We start from the raw sequence: 15115 nt of genomic DNA, 5'->3' as shown, positions 1-15115 counted from the left end.
AATGTAGACCTGATAGAGGTATACAAAATTATGAGGGGCATAGACAGAGTGGATAGTCAGAGGCTTTTCCCCAGGGTAGAGGGGTCAATTACTAGGGGGCATAGGTTTAAGGTGAGAGGGGCAAGGTTTAGAGTAGATGTACGAGGCAAGTTTTTTACGCAGAGGGTAGTGGGTGCCTGGAACTCGCTACCGGAGGAGGTGGTGGAAGCAGGGACGGTAGTGACATTTAAGGGGCATCTTGACAAATACATGAATAGGATGGGAATAGAAGGATACGGACCCAGGAAGTGTAGAAGATTGTCGTTTAGTCGGGCAGCATGGTCGGCACGGGCTTGGAGGGCCGAAGGGCCTGTTCCTGTGCTGTACATTTCTTTGTTCTTTGTAGAAGGCGGCCATTCGGTCCATAGTGTCTGCAGACTGTCTAAATGGGTCATTCAGTTACTGTCATCACCCTGCCTTTTCCCGGTAATTTTGCACCTTCCTCCTTATCAAATAAGAGTTAAATTCCCTGCAAGGTTCAACTGAATCTGTCTCCACCACCCTCACAGACAGTGCATTCCAGACCCTAATCACTCGCTGTGCGAATCTGTTCTTTTTCGGAATGGCAACCGGTGACGAGTGGTGTCCCGCAGGGTTCAGTGTTGGGGCCACAGCTGTTCTCTTTATATATTAACGATCTAGGTGACGGGACTGGGGGCATTCTGGCTAAGTTTGCCGATGATACAAAGATAGGTGGAGGGGCAGGTAATATTGAGGAGGTGGGGAGGCTGCAGAAAGATTTAGACAGTTTAGGAGAGTGGTCCAAGAAATGGCTGATGAAATTCAACGTGGGCAAGTGCGAGGTCTTGCACTTTGGAAAAAAGAATAGAGGCATGGACTATTTTCTAAACGGTGACAAAATTCATAATGCTGAAGTGCAAAGGGACTTGGGAGTCCTAGTCCAGGATTCTCTAAAGGTAAGCTTGCAGGTTGAGTCCTTAATTAAGAAAGCAAATGCAATGTTGTCATTCATCTCAAGAGGCTTGGAATATAAAAGCAGGGATGTACTTCTGAAGCTTTATAAAGCACTAGTTAGGCCCCATTTAGAATACTGTGAGCAATTTTGGGCCCCACACCTCAGGAAGGACATACTGGCACTGGAGCGGGTCCAGCGGAGATTCACACGGATGATCCCAGGAATGGTAGGCCTAACATACGATGAACGTCTGAGGATCCTGGGATTATATTCATTGGAGTTTAGGAGGTTGAGGGGAGATCTAATAGAAACTTACAAGATAATGAATGGCTTAGATAGGGTGGATGTAAGGAAGTTGTTTCCATTAGCAGGGGAGACTAGGACCTGGGGGCACAGCCTTAGAATAAAAGGGAGTCACTTTAGAACAGAGATGAGGAGAAATTTCTTCAGCCAGAGAGTGGTGGGTCTGTGGAATTCATTGCCACAGAGGGCGGTGGAGGCTGGGACGTTGAGTGTCTTTAAGACAGAAGTTGATAAAGTCTTGATTTCTCGAGGAATTAAGGGCTATGGAGAGAGAGCGGGTAAATGGAGTTGAAATCAGCCATGATTGAATGGTGGAGTGGACTCGATGGGCCGAATGGCCTTACTTCCGCTCCTATGTCTTATGGTCTTATTATAATGAGACATTGTAAAGAGATATTGTCACAAGATATTGTACTGAGATATTGTAATGAGATACTATAATGAAATATTTACAAATGTGAGGTAATGCATTTTGGAAGGTCTAATGCAGGTAGGGAATATACAGTGAATGGTAGAACCCTCAAGAGTATTGAAAGTCAGAGAGATCTAGGTGTACAGGTCCACAGGTCACTGAAAGGGGCAACACAGGTGGAGAAGGTAGTCAAGAAGGCATACGGTAGTCAAGAAGGTAGCCTGTCGATGTTACTGCTAAGGTAAACTCAGTCTCCACAGATCCAGAGTACCCAACACATCATGGTACCAGTATGTGATGTTAGAGTTTAATAGACCTACCGTCAAGTGATCTGCCTTCGACCAGCAATCAGCCACCCGGTAGTATGGACAGCGTCCGCCCTCACCCGCCGCTCCGCATCACCGGCAACCTCGGTGCGTACTGGAAAACCTTTAAACAACGATTCCAGCTATACCTCGAAGCTACAGACCTGGAAGCTGCCTCAGATGCCAGGAAGATTGCTCTCTTCCTTTCATCGGCCGGGGACCACGCCATCCATATCTTCAACTCTCTCACTTTCGCTGAAGGTGAAGACAAGTCCAAGTTCAAGACAGTCCTGCTCAAATTCGACAGTCACTGTGACATCGAGGTAAATGAAAGTTTTGAGCGCAATGTCCTTCAATAGCGTCTGCAGGGTAAGGATGAACCTTTTTGATCTTTCCTCACCCACCTTCACATCCTCACGCAGTCCTGCAATTACAGCTCCACCTCCGACTCGATGATCCGTGACCAGATCGTTTTCGGTGTGCAATCGGACCCCCTACGCCAGCAGCTCCTCGAGGTTAAACAGCTCACCCTTGCGATAGCCATCGAAACCTGCGTTCTGCATGGACACGCCACTAACCGGTACTTGCTCATTCAAGCGGCTGAAACGGTGCGGCAAGGTCCCCACGAGGCAGAGCGGGTGCAAGCCATTAAACAACTCCAGGGCCTAAGCCTGGATGAGGGCGGCCATTTCGCACGCTTTTCGCGGGCTCCCGCGCATGCGCGCGCACTGACCGTGGGGACGGCGAGGCCGAAGACCGCACTGCGCAGGCACGCACTACGTATGACCGCACCGCGCATGCGTGGAGTACCGAACGTTGTGATGTCACGGCGTGCAGCAACTGTGGCTCCGCCCACTTAAAGCGGCAATGTCCTGCAAAATCCAGACGCTATCTCCAATGTGGCAAGCTTGGCCACTATGCAGCCCTATGCAGGTCTGCTCAACCTACTACCTCTCATCGCTCCAACCAGCCACGCAGGGATGTCCGAACCATCCGGTCACCGATTCCGATTCCAACTTGATTCCGGATCTTGACACCGAGGACCCTAAAGCACCATTTCGGGTGGGCATCACCACCAAACACAAGGTGCTACAGAAGACAAAAGGCAAGTCTCTCCCAACATTCAGCATTGATCCGGACGATGAGTGGTGTGCCACCCTCACGGTCAACTGATCCCGCATCCGATTCCGCCTGGACACCGGCGCTTCAGCAACCTCATTGCACGGTCTGACCTCGAAAGCCTCCATGTCAAGCCGACCATCCTGCCATCCGCCTGCCAGCTTCTGGACTATAATGGTAATGCCATTGCTGCCAGTGGCTCTTGCCAGCTTGAGGTGTTGCACCGGTCATTAAAGGCTAACCTGCCATTCGAAATAGTGGGATCCACTAAAGCCTCCCTGCTTGGTGCTCAGGAATGCAAACTTCTAAACCTTGTCCAAAGGGTTCACTCCCTGTCACCCGCTGACGCTTCCGCAACTTAGGACGCTGACTTTCGGACACAGCTGAACGCCATCATCACCCGATACCACGGTGTATTCGAGGGCATGGGCACACACCCATACACTTATAAAATCTTGTTAAAACCAAATGCCACGCCCGTGGTGCACGCACCTCGCAGGGTACCAGCTCCCCTCAAGGACCGCCTCAAGCAGCAGCTGCAGGACCTCCAGGACCAGGGCGTAATTTTGAAAGTTACAGAACCGACTGACTGGGTCAGCTCTATGGTGTGCGTGAAAAAACCATCCGGCGAATTGCGCATATGTATTGATCCCAAGGACCTCAACCGCAATATTATGAGAGATGGCTCGCACCAATTCTTCAGCAAGCTAGACGCATCCAAGGGGTTTTGGCACATCCAACTCGACGCATCCAGTCGGAAGCTCTGCACCTTTAACACCCCGTTTGGCCGGTTTTGCTACAACCGGATGCCGTTTGGCATCATCTCTGCATCGGAGGTGTTCCACAGAATAATGGAGCAGATGATGGAAGGTATCGAAGGGGTTCGCGTATATGTGGACGACATAATCGTCTGGTCTACCACCCCGCAGGAGCACATCGATCCCCTCCAACGCGTTTTCCGACAATCCATGAGCATGGTATCCGCCTCAACAGGGCCAAATGCTCCTTTGGTCAAGAATTCGTCGCCCACCTCAGAGACTGAATTTATGAGCTGCCTGAATTCATGGACTCTTTGAACTCATGAACTGATTGTTTCGTTACCCTGTTTGATTAACTCACTGGTTTGTACATACTGTTGTTCTAGTTATATTTTGTGTTACATACTGTCCATCTGTACTAGACACCTTCCAATGTAAATATCTTAGAGTTTCTGTACATAATCCTGTAAATATGCTCGCATGTGCCACACATAGTTAGAAACATTCGCATACTACGTTATTTATTGCCACAAGCACATTTTTTTTTAGAAAAGGGGGGATGTCATAATATACACATCAGTATATGATGGTGCAGAGACACACACTGACTGACACACTGCAAGACCAATCAACACACACAACACAGCAGCCAATCACCAGTTAGGGCACGGTCACTATAAAGACAGAGGGCACTAGTTTTCCCACTCATTCGGGATGCAGCCTCTGAGACAGACAGAGCCCACAGTCAGCAGCACAAACATCCACCATGTGCTCGCAGTATAGGCTGGTCAGGTTAGGCATAGGTCTTCAGTCAATCTAACATAGTGTCGACCCACAGTGCAAGTATGTTTAACAGCTCTTAGTTCAATAAAATAGAGTGGTACTATTACAAGTGTTGGTAGCCTGTCTATGTTACTGCTAAGGTAAACGCAGTCTCCACAGATCCAGAGTACCCAACACATCAATTACCGTTTCAAATTGTGTGTGTGTGTGCGGGGGTGGGGGGAGGGACGGGGACTGAAGTGACATCACAGAAAAGCTGTGACCTGATTGGCTGTTTGGGAATCTACACTAAATTAAAAAAATTAAGCATTGTTAAACGAATTAAACATAATTACTTAATTATAATTTAGAGGGGTATCTAAGCCAGAGATCGGAGAGTACTGTATTTAGCTTTCAAATTTATTGTAGAAATCTAGTGCTAGGAAACATATTGTTAACAGTAGCTTTTTTAAAAAAACTTTTAAATTTAATTTACTAATTAATTGATGCAATGTCAGTTAGAGGGGTGCAGTGCTCTGACTGTGAGATGTGGCAGGTCCGGAATGCTTCCAGCATTCCGGATGGCTTCATCTGCATAAAGTGCACCCAAATGGAGCTCCTCACAGACCTCATGGTTCGGTTGGAGCAGCAGTTGGATGCGCTTAGGAGCATGCAGGTGGCGGAAAGCGTCATAGATCGCAGTTATATAAATGTGGACACACCAAAGGTGCAGGCAGAGAAATGGGTGACAACCAGAAAGGGCAGGCAGTCAGTGCAGGAATCCCCTGTGGTTGTCCCCCTGTTGAACAGGTATACCCCTTTGGATACTGTCGGGGGGGATAGCCTATCAGGGGAAAACAGCAGCAGCCAGAGCAGTGGCACCACGGCTGGCTCTGATGTTCAGAAGGGAGGGTCAAAGCGCAGAAGAGCAATAGTCATAGGGGACTCTATAGTCAGGGGCACAGATAGGTGCTTCTGTGGACGTGAAAGAAACTCCAGGATGGTATGTTGCCTCCCTGGTGCCAGGGTCCAGGATGTCTCCAAACGGGTAGAGGCCATCCTGAAGGGGGAGGGCAAACAGGCAGAGGTCGTTGTACATATTGGTACAAATGACATTGGCAGGAAGCGGCATGAGGTCCTGCAGCAGGAGTTCAGGGAGCTAGGCAGAAAGTTAAAAGACAGGACCTCGAGGGTTGTAATCTCGGGATTACTCCCTGTGCCACGTGCCAGTGAGGCTAGAAATAGGAAGATAGAGCAGCTAAACACGTGGCTAAACAGCTGGTATAGGAGGGAGGGTTTCCGTTATCTGGACCACTGGGAGCTCTTCTGGGGCAGGTGTGACCTATATAAGAAGGACGTGTTGCATCTAAACTGGAGAGGCATAAATATCCTGGCCGCGAGGTTTGCTAGTGTCACACGGGAGGGTTTAAACTAGTATGGCAGGGGGGTGGGCACGGGAGCAATAGGTCAGAAGGTGAGAGCATTGAGGGAGAACTAGGGAATAGGGACAGTATGGCTCTGAGGCAGAGCAGACAGGGAGAAGTTGCTGAACACAGCGGGTCTGGTGGCCTGAAGTGCATATGTTTTAATGCAAGAAGTATTACGGGTAAGGCAGATGAACTTAGAGCTTGGATTAGTACTTGGAACTATGATGTTGTTGCCATTACAGAGACCTGGTTGAGGGAAGGGCAGCTAAACGTTCCAGGATTTAGATGTTTCAGGCGGGATAGAGGGGGATGTAAAAGAGGTGGCGGAGTTGCGCTACTGGTTAGGGAGAATATCACAGCTGTACTGCGGGAGGACACCTCAGAGGGCAGTGAGGCTATATGGGTAGAGATCAGGAATAAGAAGGTTGCAGTCACAATGTTGGGGGTTTACTACAGGCCTCCCAACAGCCAGCGGGAGGTAGAGGAGCAGATAGGTAGACAGATTTTGGAAAAGAGTAAAAACAACAGGGTTATTGTGATGGGAGACTTCAACTTCCCCAATATTGACTGGGACTCACTTAGTGCCAGGGGCTTAGACGGGGCAGAGTTTGTAAGGAGCATCCAGGAGGGCTTCTTAAAACAATATGTAGACAGTGCAACTAGGGAAGGGTCTGTACTGGATCTGGTATTGGGGAATGAGCCCGGCCAGGTGGTAGAAGTTTCAGTAGGGGAGCATTTCGGGAACAGTGACCACAATTCAGTAAGTTTAAAAGTGCTGATCAACAAGGATAAGAGTGGTCCTAGGGTGAATCTGCTAAATTGGGGGAAGGCTAATGATAACAATTATAGGCGGGAACTGAAGAACCTAGATTAGGGGCGGATGTTTGAGGGTAAATCAACATCTGACATGTGGGAGGCTTTCAAGTGTCAGTTGAAAGGAATTCAGGATTGGCATGTTCCTCTGAGGAAGAAGGATAAATATGGCAAATTTCAGGAACCTTGGTTAACAAGAGATATTGTAGGCCTCGTGAAAAAGAAAAAGGAGGCATTTGTCAGGGCTAAAAGGCTGGGAACAGACAAAGCCTGTGTGGAATATAAGGAAAGTAGGAAGGAACTTAAGCAAGGAGTCAGGAGGGCTAGAAGGGGTCATGAAAAGTCATTGGCAAATAGGGTTAAGGAAAATCCCAAGGCTTTATACACGTATGTAAAAATCAAGAGGGTAGCCAGGGAAAGGGTTGGCCCACTGAAAGATAGGCAAGGGAATCTATTTGTGGAACCAGAGGAAATGGGCGAGGGACTAAATGAATACTTTGCATCAGCATTCACCAAAGAGAAGGAATTGGTGGATGTTGAATCTGGAGAAGGGTGTGTAGATAGCCTGGGTCACATTGAGATCCAAAAAGACGAGGTGTTGGGAGTCTTGTAAAATATTAAGGTAGATAAGTCCCCAGGGCCTGATGGGATCTACCCCAGAATATTGAAGGAGGCTAGAGAGGAAATTGCTGAGGCCTTGACAGAAATCTTTGGATCCTCACTGTCTTCAGGTGATGTCCCGGAGGACTGGAGAATAGCCAATGTTGTTCCTTTGTTTAAGAAGGGTAGCAAGGATAATCCAGGGAACTACAGGCTGGTGAGCCTTACGTCAGTGGTAGGGAAATTACTGGAGAGAATTCTTCGAGACAGGATCTACTCCCATTTGGAAGTAAATGGACGTATTAGTGAGAGGCAGCATGGTTTTGTGAAGGGGAACTTGATAGAGTTTTTCGAAGAGGTCACAAAGATGATTGATGCAGGTAGGGCAGTGGATATTGTCTATATGGACTTCAGTAAGGCCTTTGACAAGGTCCCTCATGGTTGACTGGTACAAAAGGTGAAGTCACATGGGATCAGGGGTGAGCTGGCAAGGTGAATACAGAACTGGCTAGGTCATAGAAGGCAGAGAGTAGCAATGGAAGGCTGCTTTTCTAATTGGAGGGCTGTGACTAGTGGTGTTCCGCAAGGATCAGTGCTGGGACCTTTGCTCTTTGTAGTATATATAAATGATTTGGAGGAAAATGTAACTGGTCTGATTAGTAAGTTTGCAGACGACACAAAGGTTGGTGGAATTGCGGATAGCGATGAGGACTGTCAGAGGATACAGCAGGATTTTGATCGTTTGGAGACTTGGGCGGAGAGATGGCAGATGGAGTTTAATCCGGACAAATGTGAGGTAATGCATTTTGGAAGGTCTAATGCAGGTAGGGAATATACAGTGAATGGTAGAACCCTCAAGAGTATTGAAAGTCACAGAGATCTAGGTGTACAGGTCCACAGGTCACTGATAGGGGCAACACAGGTGGAGAAGGTAGTCAAGAAGGCATACGGCATGCTTGCCTTCATTGGCCGGGGCATTGAGTATAAGAATTGGCAAGTCATGTTGCAGCTGTATAGAACCTTAGTTAGGCCACATTTGGAGTATTGTGTTCAATTCTGTTCGCCACACTACCAGAAGGATGTGGAGGCTTTAGAGAGGGTGCAGAAGAGATTTACCACAATGTTGCCTGGTATGGAGGGCATTAGCTATGAGGAGCGGTTGAATAAACTCGGTTTGTTCTCACTGGAACGACGGAGGTTGAGGGGCGACCTGATAGAGGTCTACAAAATTATGAGGGGCATAGACAGAGTGGATAGTCAGAGGCTTTTCCCCAGGGTAGAGGGGTCAATTACTAGGGGGCATAGGTTTAAGGTGCGAGGGGCAAGGTTTAGAGAAGATGTAAGAGGCCAGTTTTTTACGCAGAGGGTAGTGGGTGCCTGGAATTCGCTGCCGGAGGAGGTGGTGGAAGCAGGGACGATAGTGACATTTAAGGGGCATCTTGACAAATACATGAATAGGATGGGAATAGAGGGATACGGACCCAGTGCTGTACTTTTCTTTGTTCTTTGCTGTGGAGACAGTGTACTGGACAGCACGGTAGCATTGTGGTTAGCACAATTGCTTCACAGCTCCAGGGTCCCAGGTTCGATTCCAGCTTGGGTCACTGTGGTAGTATGTATTGGGGGTCACTGTCTGTGCGGAGTCTGCACATCTTCCCCGTGTGTGCGTGGGTTTCCTCCGAGTGCTCCGGTTTCCTCCCACAGTCCAAAGATGTGCAGGTTAGGTGGATTGGCCATGATAAATTGCCCTTAGTGTCCAAAATTGCCCTTAGTGTTGGGTAGGGTTACTGGGTTATGGGGATAGGGTGGAGGTGTTGACCTTGGGTAGGGTGCTCTTTCCAAGATCCGGTGCAGACTCGATGGGCCGAATGGCCTCCTTCTGCACTGTAAATTCTATGATAATCTATGGAGCGTGTCACAGTTTAGAATGTGGGAGTTTACAATACTTACTGCAAATTTCCCCTGGACTGGGGGCTGGTAAATCCCATCAAATGAGCAACTGCTCCAGTCACAAGGAGAGTCGTTGAAGATTGTTTTGACGTAGTTACTGCATTGGGCCGAGTCCCCTGTGCCGTTCAGTGTCACTGTTTGGTGAGTTGTTGTCTGTGGTCCAGATGTGCACGGAGTGTTAAAGAAGGTTGTGAGATTGATGACCTGTGAGTAACCGCTGTTGAAGCAGGGATTCCACATGCTCCCATCATTAGTCACCTGGAAAAGAACAAAAAGAAAATTTACTGAAGGTGTTTCATACCCAGCTTGTGCACCCCCACCCATCGGAGGGTCGATAAGAATAATAATAATCTTTATTATTGTCACAAGTAGGCCTACATTAACACTGCAATGAAGTTACTGTGAAAAGCCCCTAGTCGCCACATTCCGGAGCCTGTTCTGGCACACAGGGAGAATTCAGAATGTCCAATTCACCTAACAGCGCGTCTTTCGGGACTTGTGGGAGGAAACCAGAGCACCCGGAGGAAACCCACGCAGACACAGGGAGAACGTGCAGACTCCGCACAGACAGTGACCCAAGCCGGGAATCGAACCCGGGACCTGGCGCTGTGAAGCAACAGTGCTAACCACTGTGCTACCATGCTGCCTGTCCTCCCCGCCCCCCCAGCCACCCCCCCCCCCTCCCCACCCCCCAAGTTTCTTCAAAAAAAAATTATACCTTTGTGGAAAGAAACAAACGGAGTGTGTGCAGAAATGGAGCCAAGTGCTGAATTGTTGGGGCCGTTTTAATAATATCCTGTCCTGCTTATAAATAGCACCAACTTGCAGAAACTGGTACACAAGCCTGAAAACAGCAGTGCGTACACCCCGAGGGTCTAGTGTACACCCCCTGAGGGTCTGGTGTTCACCCCCCGAGGGTCTGGCACCCCCCTCCCCCCCCCTCCCCCCGAGGGTCTGGTGTACACCCCCTGAGGGTCTGACATACACCCCCCGAGGGTCTGGTGTACACCCAGAGTCTCTTTACTCTCATTCGACCCTCATTCCATTCTTACATTCAGTTGTCCCAGGAGCATTTTGAGAGCTTGATCCTTTCCATAACACAGGTAGCTGTGAGTGTACATGTTGTAACTCTTGCCGTACAGACGGAAGTGAAGAGAACTTGCAACTGATTCAATTTTCCCGTCAGGAATGAATGTGATTTGTGTGGAGGCTCCTCCCAGATCCAAAGCTCCGACTGTGGGGCGATTTCCACCATCTTGGTCCTAACAAAGACAGAAAAACACACCAGGCAGCATCAAAACTCCAATCCCAACAAGCTCATCAATCACCAACCCCCTCCCAACCCGCCACCCACACATCCCCACCCCTCCCACATCGCCCCTCACCTCCCTCAACCCCCCCAACCCACCACCCACATCCCCACCCCTCCCACATCGCCCCTCACCTCCCTCAACCCGCCACCCACATCCCCACCCCTCCCGCATCGCCCCTCACCTCCCTCAACCCCCCCAACCCGCCACCCACACTCACCCCCCCCCCGACATTCCCACATCCACACCCCCTCATCACCTCCTTAGCCCCCTCACTTCCCACACCGACACCCCAAGACCCCCCACACTTATACCCCCTCACTCTTTACCACTCACCATCCGAAACACCCTCCCACACACACCTCTCCCCCGATACACACCGCACCTCACAAGCCCCTCCGCTGCACACATTCACTCACTCTCCCTCACAGCCAATTACTCGCCCACACTAAATCAGCTGGGGCGGGGTCAGACCTGATGCCAGCAGAGCCTGATAGCGGGTTCCCGCCGGGCGGGAGCACCGGGGCTAACAGGGACTTGGAACCAGGATCTGAAGACGGATCTGGAACCGGGACCTGGAATCGGGATCTGGAACCGGGATCTGGAACCGGGACCGGGAACCGGGACCTGGAACCGGGACCTGGAACCGGGACCTGGAACCGGGACCTGGAACCGGGAACCAGGATCTGGAACCGGGACCTGGAACCGGGACCTGGAACCGGGATCTGGAACCGGGATCTGGAACTGGGAACCAGGATCTGGAACTGTGATCTGTAACTGGGAAGCGGGATCTGTCACCGGGAACCAGGAAGATTGGAGTCACGTGGCAGGGGGGGGGGAGGGGGGGTACCAGAGCAATAGGACAGAAGGTGAAAACACTGAGGGAGAACTAGGGAATAGGGTCAGTATTGCTCTGAAGAAGAGCAGACAGGGAGAAGTTGCTGAACACAGCGGGTCTGGTGGACTGAAGTGCATATGTTTTAATGCAAGAAGTATAACAGGTAAGGCAGATGAACTTAGAGCTTGGATTAGTACTTGGAACTATGATGTTGTTGCCATTACAGAGACCTGGTTGAGGGAAGGGCAGGATTGGCAACTAAACGTTCCAAGCTTTATCTGTTTTAGGTGGGATAGAGGGGGATGTAAAAGGGGAGGCGGAGTTGCGCTACTGGTTAGGGAGAATATCACAGCTGTACTGCGGGAGGACACCTCAGAGGGCAGTGAGGTTATATGGGGAGAGATCAGGAATAAGAAGGTTGCAGTCACAATGTTGGGGGTTTACTACTGGCCTCCCAACAGCTAGCGGTAGATAGAGGAGTTTACAGGTAGACAGATTTTGGAAAAGAGTAGAAACAACAGGGTTGTGGTGATGGGAGACTTCAACTTCCCCAATATTGACTGGGACTCACTTAGTGCCAGGGGCTTGGACGGGGCAGAGTTTGTAAGGAGCATCCAGGAGGGCTTCTTAAAACAATATGTAGAAAGTCCAACTAGGGAAGGGGCGGTACTGGACCTGGTATTGGGGAATGATCCCGGCCAGGTGGTAGAAGTGTCAGTAGGGGAGCATTTCGGGAACAGTGACCACAATTCAGTAAGTTTTAAAGTGTTGGTGGACAAGGATAAGCGTGGACCTAGGTTGAATGTGCTAAATTGGGGGAAGGCTAATTATAACAATATTAGGCGGGAACTGAAGAACATAGATTAGGGGCGGATGTTTGAGGGCAAATCAACATCTGACATGTGGGAGGCTTTCAAGTGTCAGTTGAAAGGAATTCAGGGTTGGCATGTTCCTGTGAGGAAGAAGGATAAATATGGCACATTTCGGGAACCCTTGGATAACGAGGCTTTGTCAAAAAGAAAAAGGAGGCATGTCAGGGCTAAAAGGCTGGGAACAGACAAAGCCTGTGTGGAATATAAGGAAAGTAGGAAGGAACTTAAGTAGGGAGTCAGGAGGGCTAGAAGGAGTCATGAAAAGTCATTGGCAAATAGGGTTAAGGAAAATCCCAAGGCTCTTTACACAACAATAAAAAGTAAGAGGGTAGCCAGGGAAAGGGTTGGCCCACTGAAGGATAGGCAAGGGAATCCATGTGTGGAGCCAGAGGAAATGGGCGAGGTACTAAATGAATACTTTGCATCAGTATTCATCAAAGAGAAGGAATTGGTAGATGTTGAGTCTGGAGAAGGGTGTGTAGATAGCCTGGGTCACATTGAGATCCAAAAAGACGAGGTGTTGGGAGTTTTGTAAAATATTAAGGTAGATAAGTCCCCAGGGCCTGATGGGATCTACTCCAGAATACTGAAGGAGGCTGGAGAGGAAATTGCTGAGGCCTTGACAGAAATCTTTGGGTCCTCACTGTCTTCAGGTGATGTCCCGGAGGACTGGAGAATAGCCAATGTTGTTCCTCTGTTTAAGAAGGGTAGCAAGGATAATCCAGGGAACTACAGGCCGGTGAGCCTTACGTCAGCAGTAGGGAAATTACTGGAGAGATTGCTTCGAAACAGGATCTACTCCCATTTGGAAGCAAGTGGACGTATTAGCGAGAGTCAGCATGGTTTTGTGAAGGGGAGGTCGTGTCTCACTAACTTGATAGAGTTTTTCGAGGAGGTCACAAAGATGATTGATGCAGGTAGGGCAGTGGATGTTGTCTATATGGACTTCAGTAAGGCCTTTGACAAGGTCCCTCATGGTAGACTAGTACAAAAGGTGAAGTCACACGGGATCGGGGGTGAGCTGGCAAGGTGGATACAGAACTGGCTAGGCCATAGAAGGCAGAGAGTAGCAATGGAGGGATGCTTTTCTAATTGGAGGGCTGTGACCAGTGGTGTTTCACAGGGATCAGTGCTGGGACCTTTGCTCTTTGTAGTATATATACATGATTTGGAGGAAAATGTAACTGGTCTGATTAGTAAGTTTGCAGACGACACAAAGGTTGGTGGAATTGCGGATAGCGATGAGGACTGTCAACCCCCTCACTGCACCCCCCACTCATTGACCCACCCACACTGACCCTCCCACACTGAACCCCCCTCAGTGACCCCCTCACTGACCCCACCTCACTGACCCCTCCCACTGATCCCCCTCCCTGACCCCCCCTCCCTGACCCCCCCTCCCTGACCCCCCTTCCCTGACCCCCCTCACTGACCCCCCCTCACTGACCCCTCCCACACTGACCCCCCTCACTGACCCCCTCACTGACCCCTCCCACACTGACCTCCTCACTGACAATCCCACACTGACCCCCCTCACTGAACCCCCCTCCATGACCCCCCTCCATGACCCCCCCTCCATGACCCCTCCTCCATGACCCCCCCTCACTCACCCCCCCTCACTCACCCCCCTCACTGACCCTCCCTCACTGACCCTCCCTCACTGACCCCCCCCTCACTGATCCCCCCTTCACTGATCCCACCCTCACTGACCCCTCCCTCACTGACCCCCCTCACTGACCCCCCTCTCACTGACCCCCCCTCACTGACCCCCCCTCACTGACCCCCCCCTCACTGACCACCCTCACTGACCCCTACCACACTGACCCCCCTCACTGACCCCCCTCACTGACCCTCCCACTCTGACCCCCCCTCACTGACCCCCTCACTGACCCCCCTCCACCACCCCCCTCACTGACCCTCCCACTCTGACCCCCCCTCACTGACCCTCCCACACTGACCCTTCCTCGCTGACCCCCCCCTCCCTGACCCCCCCAACCCTGACCCCCCCTCCCTGACCCCCCCTGACCCCCCCCTCCCTGACCCCCCCTCCCTGACCCCCCTCCCCCACCCCCTCACTGACCCCCCCCTCACACACACCCCTCACTGATCCCCACCCCCCTCACTGACCCCCCTCACTGAGCCCCCCTCACTGACCCCCCCCACTGACCCCCCCTCACTGACCCCCCCTCACTGATCCCCCTCACTGATCCCCCTCACTGACCCTCCCCACTGACCCCCCCTCCCTGACCCCCCTCCCTGACCCCCCCCCCCCGACCCCCCTCCCCCACCCCCTCACTGACCCTCCCTCACTGACCCCCCCCTCACTGACCCACCCTCACTGACCCCCCTCACTGACCCTCCCACATTGACCCCCCCTCACTGACCCCCCTCTCACTGACCCCCCCCTCACTGACCACCCTCACTGACCCCTCCCACACTGACCCCCCTCACTGACCCTCCCACTCTGACCCCCCCTCACTGACCCCCCCTCCCCCACCCCCCTCACTGACCCTCCCACTCTGACCCCCCTCACTGACCCCCCCTCACTGACCCTTCATCACTGACCCTTCATCACTGACCCTCCCACACTGACCCTTCCTCACTGACCCTTCCTCGCTGACCCCCCCTCCCTGACCCCCCCTGACCCCCACCTCCCTGACCCCCCCACCCTGACCCCCCTCCCCCACCCCC

The 15115-nt window shown here is 51.2% G+C and overlaps 1 protein-coding gene across 6 annotated transcripts in view; it reads right to left on the bottom strand.

The window, feature by feature from the left end:
* entpd1 (ectonucleoside triphosphate diphosphohydrolase 1) overlaps nucleotides 1-15115 on the bottom strand; it is a 301969-nt gene that overhangs the window by 12447 nt on the left and 274407 nt on the right. For all 6 annotated transcript variants that reach the window (XM_072479775.1, XM_072479779.1, XM_072479780.1 and 3 more), the window contains 2 exons: nucleotides 10457-10666; nucleotides 9405-9662 (listed from right to left, as the gene is read on the bottom strand). In XM_072479775.1, coding sequence (XP_072335876.1) covers nucleotides 9405-9662; nucleotides 10457-10666 — 468 coding nt within the window. The remainder of the gene's footprint in view (nucleotides 1-9404; nucleotides 9663-10456; nucleotides 10667-15115) is intronic.

The sequence above is a fragment of the Scyliorhinus torazame genome, chromosome 16 (assembly GCF_047496885.1).
Source record: "Scyliorhinus torazame isolate Kashiwa2021f chromosome 16, sScyTor2.1, whole genome shotgun sequence".
Classification (NCBI taxonomy): domain Eukaryota; kingdom Metazoa; phylum Chordata; class Chondrichthyes; order Carcharhiniformes; family Scyliorhinidae; genus Scyliorhinus; species Scyliorhinus torazame.
Note: the sequence above shows the minus strand (reverse complement) of the source record. Positions and strands in the feature narration are given on the sequence as shown.